Source organism: Rhinatrema bivittatum, chromosome 8, assembly GCF_901001135.1.
Source record: "Rhinatrema bivittatum chromosome 8, aRhiBiv1.1, whole genome shotgun sequence".
Taxonomy (NCBI): Eukaryota; Metazoa; Chordata; class Amphibia; order Gymnophiona; family Rhinatrematidae; genus Rhinatrema; species Rhinatrema bivittatum.
The window spans coordinates 148387687-148408965 of record NC_042622.1 but is presented as its reverse complement, the minus strand read 5'-3'; the positions used below and the strand labels follow the sequence as shown (position 1 = coordinate 148408965).

The following is a 21279-nucleotide window of genomic DNA, read 5'->3' as shown; positions in this document are numbered from 1 at the left end:
ATTATGAATAAGGTGGTATGATTTGAGTGGTGTGGATGGTAGTATGAATACAGTGTAGGGAGGGTAGTGAAAAGGGTTTGTGAAGTTTTAATTATAGGGTAAATATGTTCTCACATAGCTGGATGTATATGATATATGTATTTAAATTAATTAAATTGCACATTTAATAAAGTTGGGGCAGTATATATTGCTGAGTTCCTCTGGTGTATTGGTACAGTTTAGATACAGGACAGAGGTATTGCACGAGTGTTTTTTATCCTTCAAAAAGTACACATGTTGTGGAACCTGATGTTTACCTTTTGTCGAAATGAGGGAGGGAAGTTTACTGACAGGCCAGTTCACCTGGGTAAATCTCTGTCTTTAACAATGACCTTCTATAATTTAATGTAAGTTAGTATGTATTATTTTCTTTTGGCATAATGTCCGCACTGACTTCTTTGTTCTATGTTGTTCCTCATTGTGTCATTTGTTTACATAATTTCAAACAAAGATTTGTCTGAAAATACACTGTGAGAGGAATCTGCGTGGAGACTGTTTAGCTGCCAGGGAGGGGCGAAAGCCTCCATTTTTGAGAAGGGGACCTGGTCAACACACGAGGAATGGAGAAGGTCAACCTATGAGATGAAGAGCTCCTGTGGGACCGGCCTGGTGTCCTCAGGGCACGGTCAGTGCGGAACCCAGGCTGAGTCGAACCTCTGCTCCACCTCTTCAATGGTATCGGGCAGCAGGGAGTGCTGGGTCTCCATCAGGAAGCAGGCGGCCACTCCACCCACCACCGCTGCCACACCATAGATCAGGTAGGGCAGGAAGGAGATGATGTCCCCCAGCAGGTAGACAGCAGGAGCCAGCACAGAGCCGAGGTAGGCAGTCATGAAGGAAAGACCCAGTCCACGCGGCCTATAAGCAGAGAGTAGAAAAGATTCCACTAAGGGATCATTGAGGGTTTCTTTTCTCTTTTCCCCATAATACTACATAAATTGGGCAGACTAGATGGGCCATATATTCTTTTTCTGCTGTCATGTTTCTATGTTTTAAAATTGCTTTCCATTACACATTTAGGGATCCTATTTACTATCATTTAGCCAGATAATTTACAAGTTATCCAGCTAAACCTCAACTTTTGACTATTTTGGGCATTTATTTTAGCCAGATATCTCATGATCTGACTGAAATTTAGTTGGATAATATAGGGGTGTTCCTAGGGCATTCCTGGGAAGAGTCAAGTCAGCTGGCTAAATTATCTGGCTATCTCTGGTCGGGTCAGACAGCTATCCTAAACTTAGCTAGATAAATGTTATCCAGTTATCTTTCAGGCTTATGCAATATCACGTGCGTAAAAATGTGCGTCCAAAATAGGCACGTGTTTTTTCATCTCGCGCACATCCTTCTTTCCTGGGCGCATAATGCAATATGTTAATGAGCTGACATGCTAAAAGGGGCTCGCTAGGTAAAATTTGTGCGTCCCTAGCACTCAAGCATTGGGCGCCCAGAATACGTGGCTGTGTGCCCACAACAGCATTGGGCACCCAGCAGCTGACCTGGCTAGGGCTCCTTTCCCATCCCTCAGCAGGGCTGTTCCTGATTGGTCCTTTTCATTGACACTTGTCAGCATTCTGAAAGGGGATTGGTCCTTTCACTGACATATGGCAGTGAATGGAGCAATCAGCACTGTGATGGAGTGGATAAATTAATTTTTTAACTGTCGGCACCTTCTCTCTGCAAGTCACCGGAGCCACCAAGCGCTGCCCAAACCCGCTACCCTGCGCTGGCCGGAGGGTAACGCTAACCTCTCCATTTGACCAGCAGGATGGCCACAGAGCTGTCCTCCCTGCCAGACACCGCACCCAGAAAATCTTTTTTCAAGACTTTTTATTTTTGCATGATGGTGCTTTCTGTGGTTCCTTCTGCTTAGTATTGCGACAATAGTAATAGGAAGAATCACAGAAAGTAGGATTTTTGTTTTAGTGATTGAGCCCTTGCGTGCTGCATGCCTTAACATCAGCTCCCGGGCTGGCGTAAAACTTGCTGCGTTACAATGGGCATGTTGGCCGCACAGTAAGTTTTTGAATCGCAGGGTAATATCTAATAGCTTCATCTACATGCAATTTACATGTGACGAGCACTATTAGCCAAGCGCTGATTTGCATGTGTGTTTTGGACACGCTAATCTACGTATTGCATCAAGAGTTATTTTGGCGTGTTCAAAACCCACATAAGCGGTGCGCTAGCTCAAGCACACAGTATTGCATCGGCCTCTTTAAGGGTGAAGAAGGTTTGACCTAACCACGGGACCTACCTCACCACAGTTGGGTAGAGCTCTCCAGAAAACTGCAGCATACAAGCCATGGCACCTGACAGGCTGCCTTTTGCCAGCGTGGCTATGGTTGTTTGGAGTGCTGGCATCCCTAGATGGAAAGAATATATATATATATGTCAAACGTTGACAACATAACTTAGAAAGCTACAAAGAGTGGGGGAAGCCTCCCTAAACTTTAACCATTCCCTCTGGCAATCACACCTGCTCTGTAGATGTGACTTCCCTCAACCCCACGACTTCTGGCTTGTACTGGATTTTTTTCTCACTTGTTGCAGAATGATAGGGAAAGGGGAAGGGAAGCTAAAGATGTGGTTCTTTGGTGGTGGGAGGTTGTGAGATCAACTTCAGAAATCTAAGGCCCTTTTTCTGTGTGCAGGAGCTAAGTAAACTTGAAAGAAAATGCCTGGCTTGACCGCCCAAAATAATAACTCATCTGTTTCCTAGATCAGTTGCTTCTCTGTCTTGGTCCTGTTTTAATTTCATTAAGCAAGAGTGCCATGTATGCACCTTCTGGCACAAATATTCCAGCGATTATCAGCAGCCCTGAGAGAATGAGGGAGACGGCCTGGGTTATCCGACGTCCAAACAGCCCCATGGTCAGCGTGCAGATCAACTTCCCGGGAATGTCGATGGCTCCAAAAATCAGCTGAACCAAGTAAATACTGAAGCCAAAGCTGGTAAGGTCCATGGCCAGAGCAAAGAAGGCAAGGTGGGTAGAAAAGCTGAATGTAAAAGGGAGATGTGTCATTAACTGGAAGTAATGTATTCTCGTTTTTCATTGGCAAAGACATCACGGTAATGGGAGGACTGAGTGATGAGAGGTGTGAGTGAGACTCCATCAGGTTGTGTGAGGTCAGTAATAGGAGGAGTGAGGGAGACTCCAGTGCAGTGGGTAAGGTTAATGACGGGAGGAGTGAGGGAGACTCCAGTGCAGTGTGTGTGAAATCAGTGATGGGAGGAATGAGAAAGACCCCATCTCAAAGTGGGATTTCAGTGATAGGAGGAATGGATGAGACTCTATCGCAGTGTGTGTGAGGTCAGGGATGGGAGGAGTGAGTGTGACTCCATCAGGTTGTGTGAGGTCAGTAATAGGAGGAGTGAGAGAGACTCCATTGCAGTGGGTAAGGTTAATGATGGGAGGAATGAATGAGACTCTATCGCCAGTGTGTGTGAGGTCAGGGATGGGAGGAGAGAGTGAGACTCTGTTGCAGTGTGTGAGGTCAGGGATAGGAGAAGTGAGAGAGACTCCACTGGAGCCTGTAAATACAAGAACCTACCACACCAACATCAAGCAACAAGAGATCCTCCGCATGCCTGGAGTGCAGAAGAGATCCACAAATGAATAAGATGACGATGATACAGTTGGCAGGTTCATCGGCATCTGTTCTTTTAGCATCTGACAGGGAAAAAGAACAGGGGACTGACTGAGAAAACCTGACGCACAGAGATAGCTGAAAGACCAGTGGTTGTCAGAATGGAATGGTATGGCCGGATGCTGAAAGAGGGCCAAGCTTGCAGGCAGGTTACACAAACAAATAAGACCCTATTTTTAAAGTTAACAGAGTATGTAACTTAGCCAGATATACCTTATCCAGCTAAGTTACAAGGCTTATTCAGTGGCACGGCTATGCCACTGAATATCCCCATACAAGCTGTTACTTAGCCAGATAAGTTATATCTGGCTAAGTTAAGCCTGCTTTTTGGCAGGTATAACTTATCCGATTAACTTAACCTGATAAGAGCGAATATCGCTTCTTATCCAGTTAAGTTAATCGGATAGGTTGCACTACCCCGATCTGCCCAGTGCCCACCCACACTTTATCCAGGTATTCAGAAAGACAGACAATGACTTATCCAGCTAGCCAGTGGCCGTTGAACATAATCAGATATTCAGCAGCCACTAGATATCCAGATAAGTCCTACTTATCTGGATATCTAGCACTAAATGCGCTTTCAATATAGGGCCCATTATATTTAATTTATTATTTAATTTGTATTTGTGTTAATCTTTTATGGTTACCTCTATGGTTATCTTTTCACCTTCTTCTTTTTTCCTATTTACCCAGGCAGCTATCTTCAGATTCCTCAGTGCTTGGTTAGGTTTCCCATTGAGAATCAGCCAGCGGGCTGACTCCAGCAAAAGCCTGGTCACAGACAAAACATAAATGACCAATAAATGTATCAGGGTATGATGAAGTGAAGTTCTGGATTGGTTTGCCTACACTATTAGCATCCTGAATCAAAGGAGTACACATATTGGGGTAGATTTTAAAAGGCTGCTCTCGGGCGTACCCGGTGCGTACACATATACACCCAATTTTATAACATGCGCGCGCATGTTATAAAATCTGGGGTCGGCGCGCGCAAGGGGATGCCAAGCCCGCTCCGAGCCGCGCTGCCTTCTCCCGTTCCCTACCCCCCCATCTCACCTTCCCCTTACCTCCCCCGCCCTTTCCCCCCTACCTTTGAGTTCTTTTTTTTTATGTTGCTAAATTTACTTCAGCCCTGGGGCCGGCGCATGATCCTAAGCACAGCAGCATATGACCGCTGTGCCTGGAGCCTCTGGCCCCGCTCCCGCCCCTCCATGCCCCTTTTTGCAAGCCCCTGGACTTACACGCATCCCGGGGCTTTACACATGTCGCCGGGCCTTTTAAAAATAGGCCCGGTGCGCGTAACCTTTTTAAAATCCGGCCCATCATGTACTATCATGCTCAAGACAGCTGTTCAGCTCCATAGTCTGGGCAGCATCTCCAACTCAAGTGCTGGACAGACATCTAGAAACATAAAAATAACGGCAGAAAAGGACCAACGGTCCATCCAGTCTGCCCATCAATTTTATGGTCGTTTCTGTTGAGCCATTCTTATCAGTTTCGTAGGCCAACAAAATCAGGGCCCTTGTTGCTTGCTGTTAGAGTCCAATTCCCTGTTACCTTCTGCCGTAGAAGCAGAGAGTAATGTTGGAGTTAAGAGTAATGTTGGAGTTGCATCAGGAAATTCAGGTTTATTGGTTAAGGGAACTAACAGCCACATCAGCAAATTACCCCATGTTTATTTTTTCCCAGACCAAAAAATTCAATGTTCTAGTTATTTGCTGTCTATAATTCCCTTTTCATCCTTTCTCCCTGCTGTTGAAGCAGAGAGCAATGATGAAGTTGTGGCTTTTTTGTTAAGGGTAGTAACCAGCACACCAGCAAGTTACCCCCATATACTCATTTCTATCCTCTAGCCTTTAGGGATCCAGTGTTTATCCCATACCCCTTTGAAATCTTTCACCGTTTTCATCTTCACCACCTCCTCCAGAAGGGCATTCCAAGCATCCATCACTGTCTTTGTGAAGAAATATTTCCTGACATTGTTTCTGAGTCATCCTCCCTGGAGTTTCATTTCATGATCCCTAGTTCTACTGATTTCTTTCCAAAGGAAAAGGTTTGTTGATTGTACATCATTAAAACCTTTCAAGTATTTGAAAGTCTGTATCATATCTCCCCTGCACCTCCTCTCCTCCAGGGTATACATAATTAGGTCCTTCAACCTCTTCTCATAAGTCATTTGATGGAGACCCCCCACCATTTTAGTCGCCCTTCTCTGGACCACTTCCATCCTGTCTCTGTCCCTTTTGAGATATGGTCTCCAGCACTGAACACAATACTCCAGGTGAGGCCTCACCAAGAACCTGTACAAGGGGATTATCATCTCCTTTTTTTCACGAGTGTAGGAAGCCACCCATTTGTGCTTATCGTTTGAGCTTAGAGATGCAGAAGGCTCTCGGTGGGGGAGACCCCTGGAAATTTTGAGGCATATAGTGTTGGGAGAAAGCAAATGTTTTAAACAATTATTGTTTGTAATAATGATGTTTGGTAATATGATATGTTTTTTGAGGGGAAAAACGTGTGCCTATTCCTTTAAGGTTTGGGGAGTTTTCCTATTGGATCCTAGGTTTGAGGCAGAAAATATAAAATGTGAATCTGGTAAAAAAAAACAAAAAGGTATATAAATAAATGTGTTTACCTGGTCAGGGGGAGGGGGAGAGTCCTGTTGGACTGCTATGGTCCCTGGTGTGATGCTGGGCTTTGTGAATCAGAAATAAACTGGCCTGAATTTTTTTTTATGTTAATTTTTAAAACCAGGCCCGAAGTGACAGGCAGGGAGGCCTGGGACTGGGAGCATGGCGACATGGTTTTAAAAAAATTTTTTAGTGGCCCGAGGGAAAGAGGCTCCAGCAGCTAAGAGCCACGTTGAAAATTAAAGTGGCTGAGGCCACAAAGGGAGTAGTGATGCCGCGGAAGCCTGGAAAGCTCCTCGCGGCAGAGGAAACATGGCAGAGTGAGGCAGGACCTGGAACGTGTAGCTGGTTTGGCCGCCGTTGACGCTCAAACACCAGCCCAATGCAGTGATCAGCTGATTCAGCATCGGCTGAGCATCATCGCAAGTCTCCAGTGGAGGAAAGGCAGCAGCACCAGCACTAGGGACGCTGTCGCTGCATTTTTTGAGGCAAAATACAGTTCCGGGGCCTCAAGCAAGCCCCTGGCGTGATACAGTCTAGGCCGGGTCCTTGCTGATGTCATGAGTGACATTGGAGAGCAGAGAATAGCCGCAGCAGTGCCTGTAGGCACTTTAAAGAATATTAAAAATAAAATAATGTTTTGGGGTTTTTTTTAATTTAAAAACTTGGGTTTTAAGTGGCAAGCCTAGGTAGAGGCTGCAACATTAGTATGGATTCCTGGGAAGCACCTTGGCGAACTCGGCGCCAATCAATTAACATAACTTTTCTGAAGTAATACAAATTTAAATTTTGCCAGTGGTGGTCAAGTGAAGGGGAGTCTCTAACATGACCAACACCTGGATTTGGGCTCTGCAGCAGTAATCTTTACAGATATTCGACCCTAGAGACCCCTTAGGACTTACAGTCTCAAAAATTTCTCACAAACTATTTTTGGGGGGGTTTGCTCTCAATGAAGGAGATTCAAAGTGTTGAGGGATCCTTAGTTTAACTAAAAATGTTTCACATTTTGATTTTTTTAATTAAATAGGTCTGAGGGGGGCTGCTATGGATGTTTGCAGCTGTATTTGACAGTCTGGTGTCTGTGAAGACTGGGAATGATGTGAAAGTGCTTTTAAACATTTAGTTGTTTTAATATAAGTTTCTTAGGGGGTAGTTTATGTCTATTTATTTTAATTAGTTTTTCCTTTTTGCACTGAAGTCAATGAGGCTGAAAAAAACCCAAGGTCCGTTAATAAAAAAAAAGAAAAAAAATTTGTCCTAGCTAACATTCTGAAGCTGTTACCTTGGATATACCATGGCAACTCCATGACAACCTAACCTTCATCTGATTCACAAGGTAAACAGGTTGGAGGAACTATACTAAATTCTATCAAAGTACAAAGCTGATCTAGAAATTATTCATATTTGAGAACATTTTGATGATTTCAAAAATTCCTTTTTAATTGGTTTATCTGTACCTGTACATTTTTGCTAAGATTTAAGAAGTTTACAGGCATTTCTAAATCAGCTGAGAACTATTTCCTGTGACATCATTGGAAAAGTGACATCACAGGTGAAAAGCTTTTAAACTTATACGATGGACAGCTTGAAACATTAAATCAATGTTTTTTAAAGACTTTTATTTTCCTCACTTATCTTAGTGTGAGCAATGACATTTGAATAATTACGCACTTTCAATTTTCCTTTCAGTCCTCTAATAAAGCCAAAGAAAACCTGCGGATTGGCTATTTATTTAACTTTAACTAATCCTATTTCCTTACCTTTGTAAAGGTTATCTTAAAATTAACAACTATATTTCACTCCTACACAACCAATCGTTTGTGTCCCCTTGCTATTCTTAGAGATTTTACATAAAGTAGGCCCTAAAATTAATGTTCTAGCTGCTCAGTTCCTGCCTCTCTCAGTGTCATGTCAGCATCTGTGAGTCAATTGTAATCTATCAGTTTACAAGCTGTTAGCTAGGACCAATTTGTTTTTTAAAAAATGGACTGGTTTTTTTTTCAGCCCCATTGACTTCAGTGTAAAAGGAAAAAACTCATTAAAATAAATAGAAATAAACTACCCCCTAAGAAACTCAAATTAAAACTAAATGTTTAAAAGCACTTTCACATTATTCCCAGTCTTCACAAACAGCACACTGTCTAATACAGCTGCAAAAACAGAAACATAGAAATGACAGCAGAAAAGGACCAAATGATCCACCCAGTCTGCCCACCAAGCTTATGCATGGCTGGAAGAAGCATGAGGTTACCCCCATGCTTATCAGTTTCCCAGAAGTAAAGGTCAGGACTCTCAGATGCTGTTTGAATCCAATTTGCCTTAACCTTTGCCATGGAATGACAATGATGGAGCTGCATCAATTATTAGGCATAAGCCCTAATTTTAAAAAGCCCATGCGCGCAAAAATCGGGGAATACGCACATGGGCAGGCAGGTTCAGGGAAGGGTGACCAAAATGATAAAGAGGATGAAATGGCTCTCCTATGAGGAAAGGCTAAAGATGTTAAGGTTGTTCAGCATGGAGAAGAGATGGCTGAGGGGGGGGGGGAGGGAGGGAAGGATATGATAGATGTCTATAAAATCATGAGAAGACTAGCATGGTTAAATGTGAATCAATTATTTACTCTCTCAGACAATAGAAGGAGGCACACCATGAAGTTAGCAAGTAGCACATTTAAAACAAATCAAAGACCTTTTTTTCCCCACTCAGTGCATAATTAAGCTCTGGAATTTGTTGCCAGAGAATGTGGTTAAGGCAATTAACTTATCTGGGTTTAAAAAAGGTTTGGACAAGTTCCTGGAGAAGTCCATAAACTGCTATTAGTGAGGTTGAGAGCTTTTGACTGAAGATGGCTATTATGCTATCTCTATTAAAGTTCAGATGCCAACATACAAAAATGAACTGCATACTCTCTGAAAGACCAGGAGCCTTGTTTGATCTGAAGCAGCTCTGTGGCTATGGATGATGTGCGGCCAGGCTAAAAAAAAAAATCGTGCAAAATTCTTGCAGGAAGTTGTTCAGATCCCCTAGGAACAGGTTGTCTCTCTCCCATAGGGGAAAGGCCCAGGCTAGGGAGGAGCCATCCAACCAGGAAAAGATGTAGGTAATCTTGATGTAATCAGATGGAAAGGGGTGCTTAGAATTCAAATTACATCTGGCATTGATTCAGAAAGCCTCTACATTTCGTGGGATCCCCATCATACCTTGGAGCTGGAGGCAATAAAATCATGGAAGTAGTAAGCAGTACTGGAGGCGCCGTAGCTGGATGGGGAGCCATACCCTGAAGATAATTAGCCATCTTATTTAGCTGGTCTTGTTACTATTGTAGCTGGTGAGTTAACCTGGCAATGGCGGAGGCCTGGGGCAAGTGCAGCGAACTCATGGCCTCAGCAAGCTGTGATAAGTGGTGTAGGAGTGAGGCCCTTTATGTGGTGGTGTAGTTGACGCAGCCTTGCAGGCGAACCTATGAAGCCTATGCCGACAGCTGGCAGACATGCACTGTAGCGGGACAGACTGGGGGGGCTTCCCCTATACCAGCCACCTCCCCTGCAGGTTGAGCTCTTGGGTTCTGGCAGCCGGCAGGACTTAGGTGGAATCCTAGGGCAGTAGGGTTCCACCTAAGTCCAAGAGTCCAAGAGCATGCCGGGGTCAGGATAGGCAGCTAGCGGGAGGTATCGGGACAGGCCAAAGATCGGGGCAGGCAGCAAGCAAACATGGTCAGGTCCAAGCAGCACAAACTTGAGGTCACATCCAAGATAGAGATCAGGTCCAGGTGGCAGGTACTCATGGTCAGGTCCAAAAGGTCCAGAAAATCAGGCCAAGGATAACAAAGACACACAGGAGACACTAGATGAGATGGACTGGGCAAGGTAAGACTGGATGAGACAGGCAAGGCAAGGCTAGGCGAAGCAGGCAAGGCAAGGCTAGGCGAAGCAGGCTGGGCAAGGCAATGCTGGACGAAGGCACAGAAACAAGCAGGATCAATCAGGAATGCAGGGCAATCAGGAACGTCTTAGGCAGGAGACCCATTGCTGAGGCTTCGCTGGGCCATTCTGGGCAGGTTTAAGAAGGAAGAGCCAGTGATTTCATCCCAGGACTCCACAGGGGCTTTTCCTGCCGCAGGCCCTTTAAGATCCAGCACGTGCGTAGGAGACTTTCGGGAAGGAGTGGGGCAATGGCAGCATCCAGATGAAGCACTCCGCATTCCACGGCGTTCTACTGATGGTGGCATCTGTGCCGCAAAAGGCAAGTCTTGAGGTGCGGGGTGAGTGTGGCAGCTCATAGGGGTGTCCCGTGAACCGCCAAATGTAACATAATGGAAATACAGCCATCGTGGAAGATGGCTTTTTGTTTGGTGAGCTCTAGAATGCAGCTGCTTTGTGATAATGAGAGCTGCTGGCTGAAAGCAGTGACAGTATGGGTTGGCATTTGCCACTGGAGAGTGTGCAACAAGCCTCTCTATCCCACACTTGTTATGAATTTATTACAGATATATGTTCTTTATTATTCTGTAAGTTAGAGAGGTCTATGCAGTACACACTATCCAGTGAGAAATACCAATCTGATTTGACTTAGAAACTCTGGAACTCTAAATGATTTGCTGGGGTCTCCGGGCCAATATCTGAGCTCTTCAGGTGTCCTGCTGCTGCTGCTACTAATGTAGCAGTCCAATTGGCCTGCACAGGCCAATTGGGTGCCTGTTCCCTTTCTCCTGCTCCTGTGGGCCAATTGGAGGTTTTGTCCCTTTCTCCTAACCTTGCTGAGTTGGAAGAAAGGAAGAGGCTTCTGATTGGCCCCTGCTCACAGAGAGAAGGCCTCCAATTGGCCCATGGAAGCAGAAGAAGAAGGGAGCCCCATGTGCCCATGGCAGAAGAGGAAACAGATTATTGCATGGCTGGAAGAAGGAGGCCCATCACCATGGGGGCTCTAAGGAGGAGGTTGCTGCTGCTGGTGGGTTTGGGGTGGGGAGGGAGTATATGCTTGGGGGGCTGTTTGTGTGCACATATTTGAGTGGACATGTGGGGGAGAGGAAGTGGATGTGAGAGGATGTGTGTGAATATGTGAATGAGCATGTGTGTTGGGGGAATGGAGTGTATCTGAGGGGGCATGTATGTATGTGGAGGAGAATGAGAGGAATGTGAACAAATGTGTGTGAAAATGAGCATGTATGTGTGTGAGAGCACGAGAAGGTGAACTTGCGAGTGTGTTGGAGTGTGTGTGTGTGTATGAAAGAGGAGAAAGCTTGTGCACGTACTGCACAACCTGCCATTCATGCCCCCCTTCTCCTCCCCGGGGGCTAATCGATGAAAATCTCAGGGTGACTGGAAATCAAAGCCCCAGCATTCATATAGGAAGAATTTCCTCAGAGAGGTGTGACAGGGTCCAGCCTGGTGGCTCAGTATCGGTGCTGCACACTGTTGTCTGGATAATCCAGATTCAATTCCTGGGCTTGCCTTCTACTTCTTGGGTTGATCATAGTTTGAGATAGCGCAAAGGCAGCATTCATAGCTCTTGGTGGGGGAGCAGAGAGAGTCACAACCAACCTCAATGGTAGCACCCAGTGGTCAGACTTAGGTTTCCAGAGGAAAGCAGAGGCCAAGGGCATTCACTGCAGTGGGTGGCAGAGGCATTGCTAGGGACTTAAAAGATTTGAGGCTTTGGTCTATGGGCATGCTGCCACTGTCGGCCTCTTCCCCCTCCAAATCTCCACCCCGCCCCCCCCCCCCCAACAAATACTTGTGCACAGTGCATCTCTTCTCTCCCCCATAAAAAAATGTAAATATAATATATTTCTCATAAGTTAAGGTGGTAGCAGAGAGCAAGCAGTTTATAATGAGACCAAAAACAAATTTATAGTAATCTGCTCTCAAAACAGACAATTTCCAGATACCTAAAAGCAAACTTTCAGAACCAGCTGCAGGATATATTCTGCAGGGAAAGGGATTGTGTGCCAGATGAAGCCAAATCAACCAATTAAATTCAGCAGTTTCCTATTTGTAAATTCTCCCTGTGGCATATAACCACACTAGGATACTTTGAATCCAGTCATAGGATGTTTTGTTTATTTGAAATATCATCCATTCTAGAGAGGGGCTTTGCATTGATTAGTTGATTTATATTGTTTTCCATGCCATAAAATAGTTTCCAGCTTTTTCTGTCTCTCTTTTTTCTCATTCTTAGATCATGTCTATTTCTTTTTTAGTATTCTCCTTCCTTTTTCTTTTCTGTTTTAGATTTCTCTCATCCTCTTTCTATATCTCCCTACCCTTCAGTGTATTTTTCATTACTTTTTTCTCCCTGTCCTCTTTCTCCCGCTTCTCATCTTCCTGCTCCTCCAATTTGTCCTGTGCTGTAATCTCTTTTGCTTTCCTCTAGTTCCATCTTCCTCCTGTACACTCTCTCACCTCTTTCCTTCCAATTATGTTCTCTCTTTTGCTCTCTCCTTTTCTCCCTCTTCTTCCAATGCTCTCCCCCAAATTCTTCTTTTCTCTCCCCTTCATCTTGTACTCCTTCCTTGCACCATCTCCCTTAATCCCATGCTTTCTCACACCTAGCCCTTCCTTCTTCTATATCTACCTTCTTCACTCTCTCCCTCTCCTCATTCCTCCTGAGATCTTGCTCTTCTCTCCCTTCCTTATGGGCACTGTCACCTCTACCCCTTCCTGCAGCCTTCTCCCCCCATAATTTTCTCCTCACTCTTTCCTCCTGCATTATCTCCTCTCCCTTTTGCCAGCTCTCTTCTCTCCTGTGTTCTGGTCCCGCCTTGCTCAGTGTTTCCCCTGCATGTGCTGTCTCTCCCTTTCCCCCTCCCCCCCCCCCCCCCCTTTTATGTAGGTATTCTTTCTCCCTTTTCCATCTTTCTCCTGTGAGTTCTTTATCTGTCCCACCTATACCGCCTGTTAACTTGATTACCAGGGCTGTCATGGCCCTCCAGCTTAATCCCCTCAGTCCCCAGATTAAGCCCCAGTGCTTTCTCTCCCCATCACCAGCTGAATTCCTGCTCCAGCCCTTCCCCACACCTGCTCTCTGAACTCTGCCTGGAAGGGGAAGGTCTGGAGCAGGGAGCAGAGGGAGATTCAGGGCACTGGTCAATAGATCCAGGCCCTGTGTGTGCCCATGCCCAGTAAGGACCCTGGGCTAAATGGAGAGATATAAAATAGAGAATAATCCATGGCTAGATGCAAATGAAGACTCATGGCACAGTAGCTTGACAGAAGCTAGATCTGATTGAACTGGAAGCCCAAAACAGCAAAAGAAAACTGCTGGTAACAAAAAATAAACAGAGGGAGATGTGAGCTTATGAAATAACTACTCCCTCAGGGAAGTGAGATATTTTACACAGGAAACATTTCTTCCAAAGAGGGTTGGGGGGGTGAACAGCACACAGGAATTTCGACAGTGCTTCCACAGGAAGTGCCCTCTCTAAAACGTTGGATGCCAACCGCTGGGGTTCATGTAACTAATTTTGTGTGGCTGAACGCCACTTGTCTTCTGTAGGGTGTGTGACATCAACCAGGCCTTTATCGGGGAATCACAGCTCATTTGTTCACTCCCACATTCTACCTGCCATGCTGTGAACGACTCACCAAGAATACAGGAAGGAAAAGAAAAATGGAGCAGAGGCTGCAAACTGCAACCAGCGCCAGTTCCGGAGACTGTAGGCCAGGCCAGCCAGGATCATCTGTCCGATGGATGCAAAGTACCCGTAGCAGTTCCCAGCCAGCGTGCGGCCCCTTACTGGGATCCACTCCAGAACTGCAGGGAGAAAAGTGGAAAGCTATCAGCATTGGGACTAGCATTGCTCCCTGGCTTCATGCACAAAGAAAGCACTTTAAAGAAAAACACTATTTTCTTCCTGCTAAGCTCAGCAGTTTCCCCGATGAGCTGGAAGATCCCACCCAGATTCCTCCCATCGTCCGCCTACCACAATGGTGTCAGAAGTCTGGGGGACCTTGAAAAGGGATGCAGTCCATGCTAGCGAGCCCGACCAACGGGTGGTAGAGTCTCGGCCTTTCTTTTGGAAAAAAGTCCCCGAAATCAATGTACTGAGGAGGACGGCCCGGGAGTGTAGTGGCCAATGATAAGCAGAGCGAAGGTTCCTCGTGTTTCAGGCATGAATCAAGGCACTGATGACCCCAGCGGGTGAGCTGCAGAGCGGCCCAGTCGATTTGAGGAGTGTGCTTATGAAGCCAGGGTGGCCCAAGCACAATTGGCTGAACGGCTCTAACGATAAAACGGAAGGTTATTCTTTCTTGGTAGAAAAAGCTTCTCCCTTTGCTTGTAACTTTGGTGGCAAGCAATGTGGCTTTTGTCTTGATTTATTTTTCTTATTGAGCTTGCTGGATTACTGTCTGCTTCATTGTTCTGTTATTTTGATACAGTGCCATCCATGCCCTCTACGATGAATAGCTCTCCATTTCCAGTTACCACTCTTCTTGGAAATAGCCGCTATGCCTCATATCCAAGAAAACAATCACCCTGATTTCAAAAAGGCAATTACATTATTGGCTTGTTCACTGTAAGTCTAGTCGATTACCAAAATCAAGTTTGCTTTATAAATCATTAGCTGATAAATATACATTGAAATGATGGCAGAAAAAGACCAATCGGTCCATCCAGTCTGCCCAGCAAGCTCCCACACTTATTTTCCCATACTTATAATTATATATTAACATCTGTTCTATCAAGGACCAGAATGAATGGATTTTTTAACTTATTTTAGATGATAAATTAGACTTATGTTTCTTAACAGAGATCTGGCACCAAGCCAGTGGTTACTGAATCAAATGAGACCTATGATACCATGGTGTCATTGTTGTTTATGGTGCTCTAAAAATTACCAATAGTGGTATTTGCTGCAGAATATGAAAGTGTGTCGGTTTTATTTACAAAAAAATCAGCCAGTGCCTGACAATTTGGCATCTTATTTTCGCATTTCACCAAAGGGGATTTACATAATTTACGCACCACATGAAAAAGTTCATGTGGTTTGTCGACAGAGCAGCTAATTTACTTAGTGTAATATTCTTTTTTATTGAAATTGAATATCTATCTGTACGATTTCTGTGCTTCTTTAAAAGCATTAGAATTACTAGGAGTTTTATTCTTTCTCCATTTACGCTCAGCTCTGTGTGTGATATGCTTTTCAAACACTTCTGGTTATACCATGATGCTTTAGCATTTTATCTTTTCACTTTTTTCTTACACAAAGGGCAACAATATTCTATTGCAATTGGCACTTACCTCCAGCCCCAAGTCTGAGGGAACAAACTATCGGCTCGATCCAGTAAGGCCGCGGTAAAAACAGTGAGGTAGTGTCAGGCGCACCCTTCCTCCCCGCACGCACAGTTCTCTTCACTAACTCCCCCATACTCTCCTCTAATCGCATGCAAATGCATGCCGTGGCTTTAAAGCGGTAGGGAAGGGTTATGGCCGCGTAACCCATTTTACTGTATAGGCGCTTAATACAGCGCCTATACAGTAACCAGGGTGCGCTGGTACCTGTCATTTCAAATGACATTTGAAATGACAGGTACCAGGAAGTGTAAAAATCAAAATTTTTAAATACCTGTCGGAGGGCCGCGTGGGTCCAGGCGGCCGGCGGGATCCGGGGGGCCGGTGGTCGCGTGTTAAATCTAGGCCGCGGGCGGGTGGGCGCCTGTTCCGGGCGGCGGGGGGTGGACGCGCGTTAATTTCAGACGGCCGCGTGGGTCCAGGCGGCCGGCGGCGGCGGGAGCCGGGTGGTCGCGTGTTAAATCTAGGCCGCGGGCGGGTGGGCGCCTGTTCCGGGCGGCGGCGGCAGCGGGGGACACGCGTTAGTTCGAGACGGCCGGCGGGCGGTGGGTGGTCGCGTGTTAAATCTAGGCCGGGTCCGCACAGGCGCACATTCACTGCCGGTGGGGGCTGCCTCTCCCGGCAGCCCCCACCGGCAGTGAATGAATGAATGCGCGCCTGTGCGACCCCTGCGATTCAGCGCTCAAGGCAGTCACATGCCGTGACGTCACCACCGGCTCCTCCGCCTGGATGAATGAATGCGCGCCTGTGCGACCCCTGCGATTCGGCGCTCAAGGCGTGACGTCACGGCATGTGACTGCCTTGAGCGCCGAATCGCAGGGGTCGCACAGGCGCGCATTCATTCATTCATTCACTGCCGGTGGGGGCTGCCGGGAGAGGCAGCCCCCACCGGCAGTGAATGTGCGCCTGTGCGGACCCGGCCTAGATTTAACACGCGACCACCCACCACCCGCCGGCCGTCTCGAACTAACGCGTGTCCCCCCGCTGCCGCCGCCACCCGGAACAGGCGCCCACCCGCCCGCGGCCTAGATTTAACACGCGACCACCCGGCTCCCGCCGCCTGGACCCACGCCGGCCGCCTGGACCCACGCGGCCCTCCGACAGGTATTTAAAAATTTTTATTTTTTTTCTGACAGGTTTTATGTGTCCCACATCATTACATTTTCTCGATCATCTCTGTATCGCTTTTTTTTTAAATTGTGTTTTATTGTTTTTGAGTATCTTAAGCGGTGTCGATGGATTTGTTACTAGACTCACAGTCCTAACTCCTACTAGGGGGAGGCGGTAAACTAACACGTTACGGCCGCGGCAAAACAGTGCGTTACTAATGAGAGAACCTGAGCGCGCGCGTTACGGTATTGAAGGGGAATAGCTAATTCCTTCATTATACAGCTAATTCGTTCATTTACATGCCGGGTGCGGGAAGGGTTACGCGTCTGTTTTAAGAAGCACTACGGATGCGCAAAACTGGAGACTGTATCGCTGGTTTGCCTTACGTGTCCGAATTGTGCGCAGCGAGCTCGTTACAGACGAGAAATCTTCAACTGAACTTTACTGGATCGACCTGTATGATGGCAGGACAGGCCAGCAAATAGACACATGGCAGGCCACCACGCTCAGCTTGCTTCCGACACCATCACTCTTCCTGGACCCTCCTAAGGTGTGTGCATGACCGACGCTGACTTATTTAAAGGGCCCTCGGTGGGAAAAGGTCAGCGGCGCACGTTCATGACCTCACTATCAAAGGCCTATATAAGGCCACAGCAGCTTCTCCTTGCCTTGGCAATAGGTTCACTACTTTTTAGTAGAGCGAGTTATCTCAGCGTTCTTGACTGTTTCTGGTCTTCGTCTCTTCAGTTCCTGGTCTCCTCTTTTCCTGCTCCAGTGGTCCTTATCTTCATCTTGAGGTCAGCCTTCAGTTCTTCTGTCTCCTCGCCTGCCCATCTGTGCTGCTCCTTGCCTGCCTATCCATCCCATCTTCCCTTGGACGGATCTCCAGTTCTGACTTCGGCTTGCCTTGTCCCTACTGTTTCATGGCAGCGTACGTTACAAGGAACACTCTGCCCTCCTGCACAGTCCCTACTGTTTCATGGCAGCGTACGTTACAGGGAACACTCGGCCCTCCTGCACAGTCCCTACTGTTTCATGGCAGCGTACGTTACAGGGAACACTCTGCCCTCCTGCACAGTCCCTACTGTTTCATGGCAGCGTATGTTACAGGGAACACTCGGCCCTCCTGCACAGTCCCTACTGTTTCATGGCAGCGTACGTTACAGGGAACACTCGGCCCTCCTGCACAGTCCCTACTGTTTCATGGCAGCGTACGTTACAGGGAACACTCTGCCCTCCTGCACAGTCCCTACTGTTTCATGGCAGCGTACGTTACAGGGAACACTCGGCCCTCCTGCACAGTCCCTACTGTTTCATGGCAGCGTACGTTACAGGGAACACTCTGCCCTCCTGCACAGTCCCTACTGTTTCATGGCAGCGTATGTTACAGGGAACACTCGGCCCTCCTGCACAGTCCCTACTGTTTCATGGCAGCGTACGTTACAGGGAACACTCGGCCCTCCTGCACAGTCCCTACTGTTTCATGGCAGCGTACGTTACAGGGAACACTCTGCCCTCCTGCACAGTCCCTACTGTTTCATGGCAGCGTACGTTACAGGGAACACTCTGCCCTCCTGCACAGTCCCTACTGTTTCATGGCAGCGTACGTTACAGGGAACACTCTGCCCTCCTGCACAGTCCCTACTGTTTCATGGCAGCGTACGTTACAGGGAACACTCGGCCCTCCTGCACAGTCCCTACTGTTTCATGGCAGCGTACGTTACAGGGAACACTCGGCCCTCCTGCACAGTCCCTACTGTTTCATGGCAGCGTACGTTACAGGGAACACTCGGCCCTCCTGCACAGTCCCTACTGTTTCATGGCAGCGTACGTTACAGGGAACACTCGGCCCTCCTGCACAGTTCCTGCTCAGTGACTGATTTAGGTTTTGCCTCCCCTAGGCACCGTTGGTTTTGTGGCACCCACCATTACCACCACCACCATAAGGTCAGACAACAGGGAGCAGAAGGTCTAAGGCACAGCCCTACAGTTTCTTGCGGCAGCTCATGGGTAGATTTTGTGGCAAAACATAAGAAAATTCTGAATCACATTGGAAAACATTTCTATCTTTTATATTATAAAATTGGAGTACTTTTCCAACCTTGCTTGTGTCTGTATAATTTTTCTTTATTGGGTGAGGAAAAGAGATCTCAAGCATCAGTAGAGAGATGAGATCTCAGGGACAGAGATAGGAGAAGGAGAGGAGGAGGATCAGGAATAGGGAGAAGAGAAGGTGAGAGTTACTGGGGATAGAGGGGAGGAGTGTGAGAAGGAAAGAGGACCAGGGATGAGGGGAAGAGAGCAAGAGAAGACCAGGGATGAAGAGGAGGGGAGATGGAGAAGACTGAGGAAAAGGGGGAGCAGGGGAAAAGAGGAATCTGAGATAGGGGATGAGAAGGGAGAGGGAGAGAGGGTCTGGGATTGAATAGGAGAGAAAGGAGTGGGTTCCAGGATTTGGGGGAAAGAATCCGAGGTCAAAGAAGAGAGGATCTGAAGTGAATTGATAGGAATGCGGGAAGGGGTGTTCCTCTCATGCTTCAGTCTTGATCCATCTTGTATCCCCTTTCTAATCTCCCATCCAGTCTGGCAAACTGGAACCAGTCCCTGCTCTCTCTGACAACCACTAACACTGCCCCTTCCCCTGTTCCCCAGCTGATCCTCTCTCCTCAGCCCTCAGTAATCTACACTCAACCACACCTAACTGCTCCAAAATGATCCTCCTTTGCTCTGTCTACTCCAGATTTACTTCCTGTGCATCCTGTTCCCTGCAGGCTACCTGGGAGGGATGGTTCAGATCAGGACACAGTGGGTTACTCTTTGCTGATTGAGAGTGAGCGCAGCTGGGAAGCAGTAAATCTTCAGCCAGCCTGCTGTCCACCCAGGATTTTGCTGCCCTAGGCACAGGCCCTAGTGTGCCTATTGACAAATCCAGGCCTGTTCCTGCTGCTGCGTAAGTGAGATGAGTTCCGACCATGCCAATACTCACTCAGAGAGAGAGAGATGATGCAGACCCCCGCTGTCGCCATCCCATTCAGAAAGCGAAAGATACAGTAACAGCTGAAGTCAGGCAGGAATGCCGCCAAGGTGCCAGTGACCGCCATCTGCAAGTGGGTCCAGATGAGCACACGACTGCGTCCAAATCTGAACACATCAGGCACACAGAGAGAAATCAGACGGGCTCAACCAGCAAGCCTGGAAACTAGATTGGTTAGTTACATGTGTGCTAGCGCAGGGTGACCAGGTGGCTCCAGGTTGCAAACAGCAAGCCAAGCCAATCCATATTTTGCATCCTCACCCAGCTCTCGCTACTTACCTGTCTGACAGCCATCCAATCAGCCCAGATCCCACCAGCACCCCTGCCATGTATATAGACTGTGCAATCTGTTTTAGCGCCTGCCGGCTGCATACCAGGTCCCACTGCAAGAGAGAGGAGACAGACAGAGGCCCCAAAGTCCAGCATGAAGTGAAAAAAACATTATTTACAGCACCCTTCTGCTTTTTAGGAAACCAGGTCAGATCTTGCACTAACTCTGTGCTTCTCACTGACTCTCTGTGTGTGTCCTTGGGGGAGTATGGATGCCCTCAAGTTATCTCCCTGTATCTTAGTTCTAATCCCTGGCTCTGTCTCTGCCTCTCTATGTGTGTCCTTGGGGGAGTATGGATGCCCTCAATTTATCTCCCTGTATCATAGTTCTAATCCCTGGCTCTGTCTCTGCCTCTCTATGTGTGTCCTTGGGGGAGTATGGATGCCCTCAATTTATCTCCCTGTATCATAGTTCTAATCCCTGGCTCTGTCTCTGCCTCTCTATGTGTGTCCTTGGGGGAGTATGGATGCCCTCAATTTATCTCCCTGTATCTTAGTTCTAATCCCTGTCTCTGCCTCTCTGTGTGTGACCTTGGGGATGAGTCACTTTATCCCCCTGTGCTAGACTCCCATCTCTGTCACTGATTGTGTGCAACAGTGAGCCAAGTCACTTTATTTGCCTATGCCTCAAGTACCTGCTGAGACTATAAGCTCTTTTGGGAAGAGATTCAATATATTAATGTACAATGTTTGCATTTAATGTGCCAATATCAATAGTGAACCTTAGCTGTATATTAAACAAAAGCCTTGTCCCTGCAAAAGATCCAAGGTGAGTTTCATCCTGCCTTAATAACACTTAGTTTTTGGGTACTTGCCAGGTACTTGTGGCCTGGTTTTGGCCACTGTTGGAACCAGGATGCTGGGCTTGATGGACCCTTGGTCTGACCCAGTATGGCATGTTCTTATGTTCTTAATAACATATTCCCTGGCTCCCAGCCTGGGTGTTATACAGAGGAATCACTGGGCTTACCTAGTTTTTATGAAGAAGCATGAGCACCTGACACCAAAATTAATGATTTTCCAGTATAAACTTTTTCTTTCTTTCTTTATTCTCTTTTCCTTGTTTCTTCCGGCTCAGTCAGAACCTGGGCTGGGAATCTGGTGCCATGAGCCTTCATTTGCAACTACACTGGAAGTTTTCCCTTATTTTAATAGACACCTCCTCCTTCCCACTGTTCTTAATCTGGTGAT

The 21279-nt window shown here is 46.9% G+C and overlaps 1 protein-coding gene across 1 annotated transcript in view; it reads right to left on the bottom strand.

Annotated features, from left to right (window-relative positions):
* Positions 1–272: 272 nt before the first annotated feature.
* Positions 273–21279, bottom strand: part of LOC115097183 (solute carrier family 22 member 6-B-like) — a 32707-nt gene continuing 11700 nt past the window's right edge. The window contains exons 2-9 of the mRNA XM_029612763.1: positions 20038–20141; positions 19711–19865; positions 13907–14075; positions 4338–4461; positions 3595–3713; positions 2825–3039; positions 2297–2405; positions 273–897 (exon numbers count right to left, since the gene is read on the bottom strand). Of these exons, the coding sequence (XP_029468623.1) occupies positions 666–897; positions 2297–2405; positions 2825–3039; positions 3595–3713; positions 4338–4461; positions 13907–14075; positions 19711–19865; positions 20038–20141 (1227 nt within the window). The 3' untranslated portion in view covers positions 273–665. The remainder of the gene's footprint in view (positions 898–2296; positions 2406–2824; positions 3040–3594; positions 3714–4337; positions 4462–13906; positions 14076–19710; positions 19866–20037; positions 20142–21279) is intronic.